General features: G+C 39.0%; 2 protein-coding genes across 2 annotated transcripts in view; both read left to right on the top strand.

The window, feature by feature from the left end:
- The first annotated feature begins 3,118 nt into the window (after positions 1-3,118).
- LOC136258619 (GPN-loop GTPase 2-like) lies at positions 3,119-8,757 on the top strand. The gene is made up of 5 exons (XM_066051959.1): positions 3,119-3,571; positions 5,960-6,119; positions 6,407-6,567; positions 7,320-7,402; positions 8,592-8,757. Exons 1-5 carry the CDS (start codon positions 3,164-3,166, stop codon positions 8,608-8,610), a joined length of 831 nt encoding a protein of 276 aa, XP_065908031.1. The 5' UTR covers positions 3,119-3,163; the 3' UTR covers positions 8,611-8,757.
- A 1,341-nt stretch (positions 8,758-10,098) lies between these two features.
- The window catches only part of LOC136259047 (transient receptor potential cation channel subfamily A member 1 homolog), a 36,759-nt gene continuing 32,589 nt past the window's right edge, over positions 10,099-14,268 (top strand). Inside the window, exon 1 of the mRNA XM_066052457.1 lies at positions 10,099-10,248. The gene's annotated coding sequence lies outside the window, so the exon portion shown is untranslated. The remainder of the gene's footprint in view (positions 10,249-14,268) is intronic.

The raw sequence follows: 14,268 nt of genomic DNA, 5'->3' as shown, positions 1-14,268 counted from the left end.
AGTAGAGTATCCTATGCATGTATAGGGTCCTATACTGGGCTGAGAATTTCTGCTTAACGAAACCATTTTAATACGCTTATAGTTGATTTCTTCCCACACATAGCTAGCGCAATTAGTTACTAAACATCCTTACTTAGAAGCTTGATTGGAAAGTACTATGTCCTTTAGAAGTCACTTAGAAAACTTTACCAATAAAGCAACAAGAATGTTAAAATTTCTCCACAGAAACTTATATAGATGCAGTCAAGAAATCAAATGCATAGCATATACCCACCTTGTGAGACCTATACTGGAGTATGCATCATGTGTGTGGGACCCTTATCTTGTCAAGGATATTAATACTTCGAAAATGGTGCAAAGAAGAGCAGCATGATGGGTCACATCGAATTATGACTGGTTGGAATAAGCTTTTCATCTACTTTAGAAAATCTTCAATGGCAATCATTTTCACAGAGAAGGCAGACATCAAGGCTTAAATTATTTTATAAAGCAGTTCATCATACATCAGGATTAAAAATTCCAGATTACTATAATCAAGAAACTTCAGTGCAATCAACCAGATTTTATCACCTCTTACATTTCTCAACACCATTTATAAATACTAATTCAGCTATTCCCTAGAACAATTGAAGATTGGAACCACCTACCCCACCATTTAATTCAGTTGACTTGTTTCTAGTTAATGTAATTACATGTATGTAAGTAGTTAGTTAATTATAACTATATGTGTATTTGATTTTACTTGGCCCCTGGATGCATCAGTAATTACTGTAAATGAAAATAAAATAGCTATGATATTATAGGTACATCTTGTGTACCAAATAATTATCCATCCTGTAATTTTTGTTATACCACCACTCTGGAAACCTTATCCTAACTTGCATCACTCCATCACATCATTATACTTTGCAATAAACAATGCTACAGCTATAGTTTCCAATAGTAATTACACCTTTAGTTAATTGCCACAAATGTTAGCAAATATTATAGATATCATCTTTGCAGATTTTTGTAAGCAAAATTTATGGGTTATTGTCCAAGAAATACATATTAGCATCAAACGTATAGCTACTGTACAAATATATTATAGTAGCTATGCTCACAAAGCACTTGTGAAAAGGTTACAGTAATGACATATATTATGCACTTCCATGGAGCACTTCCATGCAGTCCTAGGAGCAATTGAGTTGATCTTTTTTCTCCTCAAATGTCTCACGGACTTCTTTAATGTACAAACCAAATACAAGAATTACAGCAGGACTCAACTTAGTTTTTGGAAAAATGATATAATCCATGAGGTCTAGGTAGCTAATACTTGTCCAGAGATGATCACAAGTGGTAAGGTGATGACCAGCTTCTAATTTCTGTGTTCTGTCTGATATTGTGATGTTTCCTCTTCAAAGCCTTATGGTATAGTCAGCACTGCCCAAAACATTTTATAGCATGTGGCATCATCATTATTCTGTGTTTGAAAGGAGAAGTTATTGCTATTTTAAATCCTGTCTGCTGTGATCATCACAAGTGACAAGATAGTGAGGGCTTGAAGCTTGACTCAATGGATTGATTCATTCCCTCCTAACTGATAACCAATCATGACCGCAGCAACAATCAGTGTGCCAGGTAGTATATCAGTAGATTGATATGGAACAATTTAATACAAAAAAGTGACAGACTACTTTATTAGCGTGTTTGAAAATCCTTCTGTCATATAACAGAGATAGCTATGCTGAGAGATAATTGGTCTTAGTTGTTGATCAGTTGCCTATCTAACCAATGAAATCCCTACAAGTGCAAATTATATTCATATGGCAATATGTGACAGTAAGCCTTTTCTATGTCAATTAATTTTCTTTAACATGATTCATTATTGAAAGGAATTCATTAGCTCATACAGTGCACATAATAATTGTCTTCAAGGCAAACCCCTCAAGTTTTCTTCAAGTGATCACTGTTCACTGTAAAAATATTAAATCTAAACCTGGCCGACTGCTTTATTAGAGAACTTCAAAATAATTGTTATCATATATCAGAAACAATAATGAATAGTACTTAAAATCTGTATTGCCTTCTTTAGTGGTCAGCTACTTACTTATTCAGGTAATGAAATCTTTACAACTGTTAAGTACATTCATTCCACTCAATGAGACAGGTATGACATATTTGGTTTCTTAAATGTTGTTCATTATTAAAGCAAATTCATTGGTCCATATGATGTAACAGCACTTTACTAAGTGTCTATACACAAAAATATTCTAAAGGTATTATCAAGAGTTAATAATAATAGTACCACTATTATTAACTCTTGGTATTATGTATATCAATAAAATCCATGAAGACTGTATTTACATACTCTTACAGAACATTCACTGATGTCGCAAAATTGTTTCCATATGTGGTAACAAATACATTGTGAGGCTAATATCAAGTTGGCCCAGAGTATCAATCAGCTTGAACACCAGGGATGGGTAGGGAGCGTATCCTGGAAGGACAGGGATTTGATAGCATATTTCTTGAAGCCGGAGTAAGCCATTCCATAGTAGCAGCTAGCTAGCTGACAGCAGCTAGCAGCAGCAGCTAGTAGTAGCGGCAGCAGCTAGTAGAGTAGTAGCAGCAGCTAGTATATATCAGTAGCAGCAGCTAGTATATATCAGCAGCAGCAGCAGCAGCAGCAGCAGCAGCAGCAGCAGCAGCAGCAGCAGCAGCAGCAGCAGCAAGTATATATCAGCAGCAGCAGCAGCAGCAGCAGCAGCAGCAGCAGCAGCAGCAGCAGCAGCAGCAGCAGCAGCAGCAGCAGCAGCAGCAGCAGCAGCAGCAGCAGCAGCAGCAGCAGCAGCAGCAGCAGCAGCAGCAGCAGCAGCAGCAGCAGCAGCAGCAGCAGCAGCAGCAGCAGCAGCAGCAGCAGCAGCAGCAGCAGCAGCAGCAGCAGCAGCAGCAGCAGCAGCAGCAGCAGCAGCAGCAGCAGCAGCAGCAGCAGCAGCAGCAGCAGCAGCAGCAGCAGCAACTAACCATAGATAAATATACCTACTTATAAACCATAATTTAGCGGATTTAGATTTTTAATGGGTCCTAGTTTTTGCGAAGGGGCGGACGGCGCCAGACATCGAAACGAAATGTTAAACCCACAATCGAAATATCGTGAGTATACTGAGGACCAGGTAAGCAAATGGCAGGAGAGGCAAAGCATCGTTATGGTCAGTTAGTAATTGGACCTCCTGGCTCAGGCAAGTCCACGTATTGCGCTGGAGTGAAGCAATTCCTAACTGGACTAGGTAGAAAAGTTGCTGTGGTGAATTTAGACCCTGCAAACCACGTACTCCCTTACCCGTGTGACGTTGACATGTCAGAACTAATCACCCTGAACGATGCTATGACATCACTAGGACTGGGACCCAATGGCGGACTAGTGTATTGTATGGACTTTCTGCACACCAACTGTGAATGGCTGCAGCATAAACTGGAGCCCCTAGAGGGCAGTTACCTGATATTTGATTGTCCTGGACAAGTGGAACTGTACACACACAATAACAGTGTTAGGAGTATTGCTGGGAATCTGAAGGAGTGGAAAATTAATGTGAGCATATAGTAATTGATGAAATATCCTGTAATTGATGAATTACTTAAGAACATAGCAAAAAGTTTTCCGTTTCAATAGAACAAAAAACAGTGTGTGTGTGTGTGTGTTTGTCTTGCCAGAGCTCCAGCTGCTTCTTGGTACCCTTGCATCTAGGCCCCTTAATTCCTATACATTTGTCTTAAACCATATAATATATACAGTGGAACCTGTTAATCAGAACACTTGAAAATGAAGACACATGGATAATCTCGACACTTGGTAATGGTCCTGAAAGGTCCCTTAGCATCTTAATTAACCTGTAAAATCAGGACACCTTGATAATCAGGACACTATGGTCGGTCCCAAGGTGTCCTTTATACACAGGTTTCACTGTAAGTTAATCGGTGAAAAAAGTTATGTATTTATTACCACCAAGGCACCATAGATCATTACCTTGCCAACTGGCTTTTTCACAAAAAACCAACTAGTAACTTGGAGTGGTTTGTACAAGATGTACCTATATAGCAACTCACCTGTTATTTTATCCTAGCCTGTGAATCAAAATTTAGAGCCACCGACATATTTTGGATAACTCTGAAAAGTTCACAACTCAATACAGTAGTAGAATAACGTGTCCTTAATAGATAACCAGTTTTGCAGCTGTAACAATTGAATGTTTCTTCGCAAAACTATATGTACAGCAGTTTAAACATGGTGGTGTAATTAGCATAATGTTTAAGAAAAACCCGTAGATCCCAGCTGAGATTGAGTTGTGTTGCAAACAATTGTTATTTGGCTATTATTATGCACTTTGCATATTTAAAAGACCATTTGTAATAGTAATACATATGCATCTTTAAGAGATGTAACGCTTTCACACCTCAGATCAAAGGAGCCGCCCTGGCTACATATGAAATGTAGCCCAGACTACAAGTGGGCTGTGATTATATAGATGTAGATGCTGAAATCGATTGTGGGGATCGATTAATACTCACATGATTAGGATGCACGACTTGGATTTCACCATGAAAACTACTCAGATGGAGAGCGTTTTGTTATCCTTGCTATCCTGCGAGTTGAAAAATGTTGGGCTAAAGATATGTCCATTCATCGTAACCATAACTCACTAGTTGCTGACCCATAATTGAAAATTTTAGGTATATATATATAATACATTCAGTGGCTGCACTCGTATTGGTTTGGGTGATTGATCGTCCTGTATAGGCTATCAGCCTAATAAGTGTTACATATTAGCTGTAATATTGGGCATTCGGGATTTGCCTGATCCCTTTGCCCTCGGGTAGTCAGGCATATAATATACATATCAAGCAAAGCCCTCATGCCCATGTTACAACTATTACAACTATTACTTAGAAAATGGTATGCATAATATGCTTTGATCTTTAGAGGATAATGAGGTCGTTAAAATCCACTAAGAGACCTGCTAGCAGGTTCTTAAAATGCCTGCTAGCAGGAAAGACCTCAACCATCATAAATCTCACTTTTGGTCATTGATTTGCAATGCTTCCTCCATACACATTCAGGCTGATAGCCTGCAATGAGCGACCAGTCACCCAGGCCAACATGAGGTTAACCACTCTATTCATTTTATAGCCATGCCTAAAAGAATTTGATTATGGGAGGTACAGTATAATGGTGTACATCTGTTTATTACGATGAATGGAGAAGTCCAGAAATATGGAAAATTCTGTTTAGTATCCATCTGTTCTTGTGTGTTTTAAGGCTGTTTTCGTCATCTATTACACTATGGATGGACTTTACTAATACCTAAATGGGTAAGCTTCCATGTAGAAACATTATTTTTTGCTACGTGTAAAGTGGGTGTGGTCCATATTCGAAATGTTCCTGTCCTTCGTGCTACTGTGGTGCCACTGAAGGCACTATTTGTGAAAACTCGTTTCCATCGTGTAAATCCACAGAAGCTACTTCTTAGACACGCATGTTCTTTACACTACTGTAATGCCATAGGCATTGGCTACTGCTAACCCTGCTCAACATTATCGATCACTGCCATTTCCCAGTTGTCAAATGTAACTTGTGAAATGAAGTAGTGCGAGCTTCAATTTTTCAACACTTTGACAATACCACATTTAGTCTTCCGTGATTATTTTAACATTGTGTGACAATTTCAGTATGACATAATTACCCAATTCCACAATAACTCCACCATATAAAACGCATACATTTTCTAAGTCGGTTAGAGACCACGCCCTCGGATCTTCATGCTAGATCTCTAACATACACTTAAGCCTTTGTGTTCCTTGAACATACACTGTTGAAATTTTTAGTAAACTCTAACTAAAAACTTTTCAACTACACAAAGTACAATTATAGTGTGAGTGTTATTTTGGTAGAGTTAACTATCTGTACTCTCCATACCTGTAGGTCAGTATAGTGAACTTAGTGGATTGTGTTCACTGTACCAACCCATCCACCTTCATATCCACCTTGATGATGTCACTATCTACCATGGTACACCTAGAACTACCTCATGTTAATGTACTATCCAAGATTGACCTGTTACCAACCTATGGGAGTAACCTACGTGAGTGTGACTGAAGTGTGTTTGAATACTAGTCAGAGTGTTTAATATTCAGGGTAGTTGGGGTGCTTAAGTATAGTCAGGTTAACTGCTTTACCATTAAACAGACACATACTGTTACTAAAATTAATCATTTTACAGCAGATAAGAAAGTCTGCTGAATTCTGTTTTAGCTGCTTTTACAAAAATTTGGGGATGAAATGTGACATACAGAGTTATATAACCAAAAACTGTAGGTCATTTCTAAAGAATGTACATAGTATGCATGTTACTTGTTGCTATGGTTACAGAATTTGATTTACGTTACTACACTGAAGTACATGACCTGTCCTACCTGTTGGATCATGTGACCGATGATCCATTTCTAGCACAGTACAAGAAACTGACAAAGGCATTAATTGGAGTAGTAGAAGATTACAGTCTGGTGAACTATAAGACTCTGAATGTTGAGGTGTGTCTTCTTGGTTGTCATAGCTACTGAGTATTTTGTATGCTCAAATAGTGTCCCAGGTGCTTAAGCTTCCATGTGGCCTATTTCAAGTGACCCGGCTAAAATATCATTATTTAAGGTACACCCAAATGACTTTTAACTGATTACCTTTTCAATATATGATATAACAGGTAAACACCCCTCCTGTGACGATTTCCATTCTAAATGTAGTTATGAAGTAACAGTATGACTTTCAACAATACAGTCTTGTGCATAACCGTTTCAAGGGTATTACTAAAGCGCAGGTGTCCACAAATACATACAATATGTGTCTCTGCACATATATCTACTGTTTATTTTCACACGTTGCTGATGCACAAAAACATGGCTAATGTAAGGTCCAAAGCCCCAAACTGATAGCTGATCTCCAGTACAGTGTATACCTCTACCACATACGGCTGGATGCAAGTAAACACTTGTCTACATCTGTAAAAGGCAAGAGAGATTCTATGAATGTGGGGATGGATCTGCTTGGTTGATATGTTCTTCTTGGTACCGTACAAGATCTTGCAAAGTTACAGCCTTTCAAATTATAGGCAAGAACTTCTATTATGCAAATCATAGTGCAATAAATGCAGTAATTGAATTTGTTGGATAGTTGATTCAGAAGCCCATCCGTTTATTTAGTAGAGTTATGCCTTATATTGCCTTCATTAATATAGTGCAACTCTATTTAAACAGTCGCCTGATATAATGTGGTATTCATTATACAGGACAAGTACAGTATGATGGAACTGCAGCAAGAAATAGACAAGGCTAATGGATATTATTACTCTGAGGTCAACACCGCTTCTCTGTATCCTTATATGTTGTGTATAGTGTACATTTGTAGTGTGCGTGCGTGCATGCGTGCATGCGTATGTGTGTAGGGTGCATGTGTGTGTGCGTGCGTGCGTATGTGTGTAGGGTGCATGTGTGTGTGTACGTGCGTGTGTGTGTAACAGGCAGTGTGTGTAAGGCAGCCTAGTCAAATGGATACAGCATTGGCCTGGTAATTGAAAGGTTCCAGGTTCAGTGCATGGTTATGCCAATTTGGTGTTGTTGTTTCCTTGAAAAAGAACTTTACTCACATTGCTCCAGTCTACTCAGCTGTATATTGGGGACCTAGTGGCCTGGTGTCATCCAGATTCTATTGTAGTCACAACATGCATATGTGACCAGATTTGCAAAAAGGTACCTTTTTCACACACAAAATTTCACCCATTTTTTAACCTTTGAAGCTTCATAACTATGCCATATAATTGCTTGAAAATTTCCATGAGTACAGCTAAAGTATCTGGCTGCATTGTGAAACTAAAAGCAAGTTAAGTAGTATAAGGAGTCAAGTGTTACATCGTTTTTTTTTGCTGGCATGTAAGATGCGTGGAAAGGATACCTTTTCACAAATCCAGTCACATATGTGCTACACACACACAAAACAAAGGAAAGTTGTATGATACACAGCTATTGCTGCCCACTGAACCAGTACTGGGACGCCTATGCACCACTCAGGTGCTTGAGCCTTGTGCAGGCAAATCCTCCTGGGGCAGGGCTAGTATCCTGCAGGAGGATCATTCAGATATCACAGAGAAGTTGCAGAACCCAAAGTTCCATGATGACCACAACACTGCTAAATGAGACAGGACAGTTGGGCATTTGCTTCCCCAGTAAACGCCAGGTACCCATTGATGTTAAAGCTGGGTGGGCTGCTTCCCCATTAATATACAATCCCAAAAATTAGGCATAATCAAACACTTGATTAAGATGTTCCGTTACATTAGTACATAAATAAGTTTTTTTGTTGTTTTTTTTTAAATCAGGACATCTACACATGTGTGACATGGTTTCCACTCAGTGTGATACATGATGTTTGTAACTTGTATAAATGGCTACTTTACTTTGTTATGCAATATATGCCCATTAAACAGTGCTATATCATTTAATGTTTAGAGCTGTGTATGTCTCTTACCAGTACAACTGTGCTAACTTCTTAACAACCATACCAGTACTGACAGCACAAGATAATGATACAAGGAACAACAGCTACCTGGCTACCATACAGTTGTGCTGCCACTGTTACTAACTGCTCATATGGACACTTGTACAATGATAACATGGTGTACAATTGTTGATGGCCATTGTGAAAAAACAAAGAAAAATACTGAAATGCAATATGTCAGTGTGTGGATGTTTTGTGTGTGGGGTGGGTGTGAGCAAGGTTGATAAAACTCCAACTGCTCACACATGCTAACTTCACCTTTAGTTTTAGAACACGATATATCATGAGTGTAGATAACAATAGTATAGACTACTCCAAGAAGGTAAATCATTCAATGACACACACCTACTCAAACTCTGCTGCTGGTCAAACAGAAGGATGATGATTTTAAATTTAGCTATACTAAATGTGAACTGAATAAACAAGAGAGATGTTTGAAATAACAGAGAATTCTCCATTATTTTAATAGTCATGGTAATATCTACTGTTGGTAATAATACATGTTTATTACGTCCATGGCATTTACATGCATGTTAGCTATAGATAATTCTGTTTACAAAACTAGATCATTTTATATTTACATGCTCTGTATTATGCTCCACAAAGTGTTACACGTCAGAGTTATACATATATACTTCATTGAATTGTTGTTTCCACACTGTATAATAAAACCACAATGGAAATAATTGTAAATGCTTACAAGATACATCATCATACAGTGCAGCGACGGAGGAAGTAGTTGATATGAGGGGGGGCTCCGCTGAGCTGACCCGACCCAGACTTATTTCTATAGTTTGGTAAGGTGAGACCAAAAAAAAAAAAAAAAAAAAAAAAAAAAAAAAAAAAAAGGTCACAACCAACTCACAAGAACTTTCCACCTCACCAGCTACCATTTCTAGCTGATAAACTACATAAAAATCCTTACATAGCTCGCTACACACTGACTACTTTATTAGAGTGACTGCTCTATTAGAGTATCTCGATCTTTATCACGGTTTTCAGCCCCACTCCAAGAAAGATAATTTCGTGTGATATCATTCTGAGGGGGGGCTAAGCCCCCCCTCAGCAGACCTAGGGGGGCTTTAGCCCCCTAGCCCCCCCCTTTCCGCCGCCTATGATACAGTGCATGTATAGCTACTTATTACAATGCATACATGCACGTAACATTTTGCAATAGGGGTCAAATTAAGTCAGAAGCCTTGTATGCTGGTGTTTCCAAATCCCAACAAGTGTGTTAGCATAACTGACACCGGCTACTAGTAAACCTGATGTGTCAAGTTGTATGTACAAAATTATCGAAAGTAAAAATCAAGTGCTAGCTATTGTATGTGGTTGGTGCACTTGGTAACACTTGCATCATTCTGTGAGAGTGCTGCAATCAGCAAAATTGTAGCCTACTTTCATTAACTGTTACAATCCAACCACAACCAACGATACGTTGTAGTCTCCGGGCGTGAGAGACTACCATTGTATGGGCGTGTATAGTCTGGCGCGCGGCGCCAAACTAGGGCGTGTACTAGTTGTTTACACTAGAATTGTATTAGTACTGCGCGTTTGTTATTACGCCCATTGATTACGATCACTACATAACTACTCCCCTCTGTGCTGTGGTTGGTGCAAAGGTGTCGGTCTAACCAGTCTTCTCTGCTGCACACTTCGCGCAGGTGAGAAGCCATTTAAGTTATTAAATTAGCTACTGCATAGGTGTGTTTCCGGCTGGGCACTCTTTAGATTATAATATTAATTTTGTTACTGTGCGCATGGTGACAGCACAGCTGGTATATGTCCAGAAAAATAGCAGAATCAATTATAGTGTATGTGTTAATTGTTACTATTTTGATTTTTGAGCACTGAAGCGTTTGAAAAAAACTGAGTAAATGTCCAAACTAAGTAGCTAGCTAGCTACAGGTATGCATTTCCCTCGTGAATAGCCAGGTCAATCAATCATCAGGTAGGTGTCCAGGGGAAGAGCAACATCCGTGCAAGCTGACCACTTGGTAGGGTTTCCAACTCAAAATAGGAAGGTGCTTCCTTTTGTTGTTTCTGGTGATTTTCACACAGACTGACCTTTAAGATAAAGCAAACAAGTGCTAATTTATTATTGGATTGCTTGTAGCATTGGGTATCAGCATAAGTTTAACACACAAAAACATACAAAAAGTGGTCACGTGACCAAAAATATTGTAATAGTTAAATTGGGCAGTTTATTAGAAAATCACTATATTTTAGAGTGACTGAAGTCACAATTAGTGTATTTTCTTGCCTTATAATGAAGACTTCTACATCTTGTAGTGCTATAGCACATCCTTTATAGCTGTAATGGGATTGTTGGCCACGTGACCACTTTTGGGTATGTATACAGTTAAAACTGCATTGATATTGAAAGTAATAAACAGTTTAATAATATATTAGCACTTGTTTGTTTTATCTTAAGGTCAGCCTGCATGAAAATCATCAGAAACAATGAAAAAGGCTGAGGCATCATCTTATTTTGCAGTGGAAATCCTATATGAAGGAATTTTTGGTCACGTGACCACTTTTTGGATATTTACATATGTTAACATTGTGCTGATAGCGACTGCTGCAAACATTCCAATAACAAATTAGCACTTGTTTGCTTTATCTTAAAGGTAAATCTGTGTGACAATCTCCAGAAACAAGAAAATGAAGCATCTTCCTATTTTGAGTGGAAACCCTACACTTGGCTATAGTATTAATTTCATGTTTTAGATCAGAATCTGAATTCTCTATTAGAGTATTTCTATATCGATAATCACTTTCAGAGGTCTTTAGCCCATCCAGCCTTCTTTTCCACTGGACGGATCTATTTTGCTTTTTTTTCCACCTATTTTTCTTTGCAGCAATTCCTCTATTTGCTTTATATTTTGCTCAGCATTAATTGACCTGCATATCTACAATTTCACCTTAAAGTGACTGTTCTACTAAAGTATCTTGATCTTGATCTTGATCTTTACTTGCATATATAACAGGAAGGTATAGCTATATTTGTTAACATTGTGCGATTGTTGTATTAGAGTATCACAATTGTGAACAATTAGCAACTGTATATTGATATTTTATCCGTTTATGTTCCTGTAACATGTTCGGTTAATAAGCACACCAACAAGCTTATGATTGATTACAGATCACGAGACAACTGCATGTGTATACATCTAATTAGTTTCTATAAGTCACATCTAACCTTCTACAAAAAAATGAGAAAAAGCCTAGATGTGAACACGTGCACACACACACACACACACACACACACACACACACACACACACACACACACACACACATATACAAAAACAATACCTACAAAAGGGGGAAAAAAACTACATCTAAAACAAATTGTTGGTGTGCAAAAGTAACACTAGCTACCATGGTATATAACTGGTAACCAAGCACAAAAAAAATAGATAATGATACATAGTCCCCCATCCATGCTGGTTTCTTTGTCACTCTTCCTGACTAGCTCCAGGAAGTTCTAAGCGTTCTTCTGTTAGTTCATCACTGAGTACTTCTGTGGGTACTTGTGTTTTGAACTCCGATGGCTGGTGTTCATCGGTGTAAATGAGTTGCTTGTGATTTTGTCTGTATTCTTTCCCACCCACCATGATTATGTAACTTCTTGACCCAGCCAACCTGTTACATACACCACAACTCCAATTTTTATCTCCAGGCATGCGCATTTGTATAGAGTCTCCATGCAGGTTGGATTTCCAGAAGTTCTTTGACGTGTTGATTATAGTAATACTGCTCCTTCTGCTTTTGTGCCTTCAGAGCTAGGGAATCCTTCTGTGTATTGAATCAAGCATGTAAGAGAGACTCGGTGACTGGTAATTGTGTTCTGTATCACCGTCCCAAAAGCATTGTGCTGGGCTTGTTTCAAAACCCTCCGATGGTGTGTTACGCCAATCCAGCAGAGCTAAATACTCTGATTTCCCTGACATCTTGCTTTTAGCAAACAGTTTCTTGATGGTCATTCTCTGCTTTACCATTTGACTGCAGGTGGTAAGGCAAAGATGTAACATGATCAGATACCCATTCTTTTGAGAAGTTGGCAAACTTTGATGATGAGAATTGCGGACTGTTATCTGTTTTCAGTTAGTTAGGTACTCCGTATCTTGAAAACATGACTTTAAGGACTTTACTCACACTATTGACTGTGGTGATTTTTCCACCTCAGCAAAGTTGTTGTAATAGTCACACACCACTGATAAAGTGTGACCATTCAACTCACACAAATCTGCCCCAACTTTGGACCACGGGTGGTTGCATGAGTGGTTCTCTTCCGGGTGAGCTTCTGTGTCTTAAGAAAATATCACATTTTGAAATTTAGTCTTTGAGTTCAGTGGCCATTCGAGGCCAGTACATGGTCTCCCGAGCTCTTCTGATGCATCCCTCTATACTAATATGTGCTGCATGTATGGTGGTCATCATTTCTTTGCGCATATGTACTGGAACCACTAGGCACTGACTCTTAACACCAGCTGACCTTGTGCTATCAGCTCATCTCGAAAATCAAAATAAGCTCAGATGCACTCAGGCGTATCCGATTTGCTGTCTGGCCACCCATTTTGTATGGTAGTGCACAATACTGTTGGCACTGGATCATCTGCTGAAACTTGCTGGATCTTACGGATTCTGTCCTGACTGATTGCCAGTGATCTACAATGGTCCACTTCTTTGAGGTGGTGGAGAAAATCACAGATATTTACTTCTGATTGATGTACTCGACTAAGCATGTCTGCCAGATATATTTGAGTTCCTGTTTTGTACTTTACTATTAAGTTGTATTTCTTTAGTTTTAACAGCATTCGTTGTAACCTCTATCCAGTGGTTTCAGCATAATGGACTCCAGAGGTTTGTGGTCAGTTTCCGCATGTACCCCTTTCCTACCGCATATATATGGTTCAAAATGGTCGCACCCAAATACGATGGCCAGCAACTCCTTCTCAATTTGTGTATAATGCCTTTCTGCAGATGAGTACACGAAGCATAGGCAACCGGCTGTCCTCCATGCATCATTGCTGCGCCCAAACCTGACTGAGAAGCATCACATTGAAGAACTATTGCTTCACCTACATCATAATAGCACAAGACAGGTGTACTAGATACGGCTCTTTTAAGGGTTTCAAATGCTTGTTGTTGTGGCTGATCTCAAATCCATACTACATCTCCCTCTGAGTCAGTACTCATAGTAGCTGTGTAATGTCTGAGGCAAATACTTACTGAGGTATTGCACCATTCCAAGTAGTCTCTGTACGCCAGGTACATCAGTGGGAGCAGGCATCTCCTTGATTGCCTTTACTTTTGCTGGATCTACACACAGGCCTTCATTGGTGGCAATATGGCCAATAAATGGGACTTCTTTCTTCCACAGTTGTTGTTTATTTGGATTTAGTCTGACTCCCTTCATCTAACAACATTCTAGTAGTCCTCTTAATTTTCGGTCAATGATCACAGATGGCATCCTCTGTAGTCTCACCCACCCCACAGCTACAAAATCATCAGCGATTACCTCAACAGCCTGTCACCCTTCGATTAGTTGGTGCATCCACCTTTGAAAGATTTCTGGTGCTGAGCAAATCCCGAAAGGCATGCGTTTCCACCTGTATCTACCAAATGGTGTATGGAATGTGGTCAAGAATGATGATGCCTCATCTAGTGCAATGTAC

Source organism: Dysidea avara, chromosome 6 (genome assembly GCF_963678975.1).
Source record: "Dysidea avara chromosome 6, odDysAvar1.4, whole genome shotgun sequence".
NCBI lineage: Eukaryota > Metazoa > Porifera > Demospongiae > Dictyoceratida > Dysideidae > Dysidea > Dysidea avara.
The sequence above is the reverse complement of the archived record's forward strand: the minus strand, read 5'-3'. Positions and strand labels throughout refer to the sequence as shown.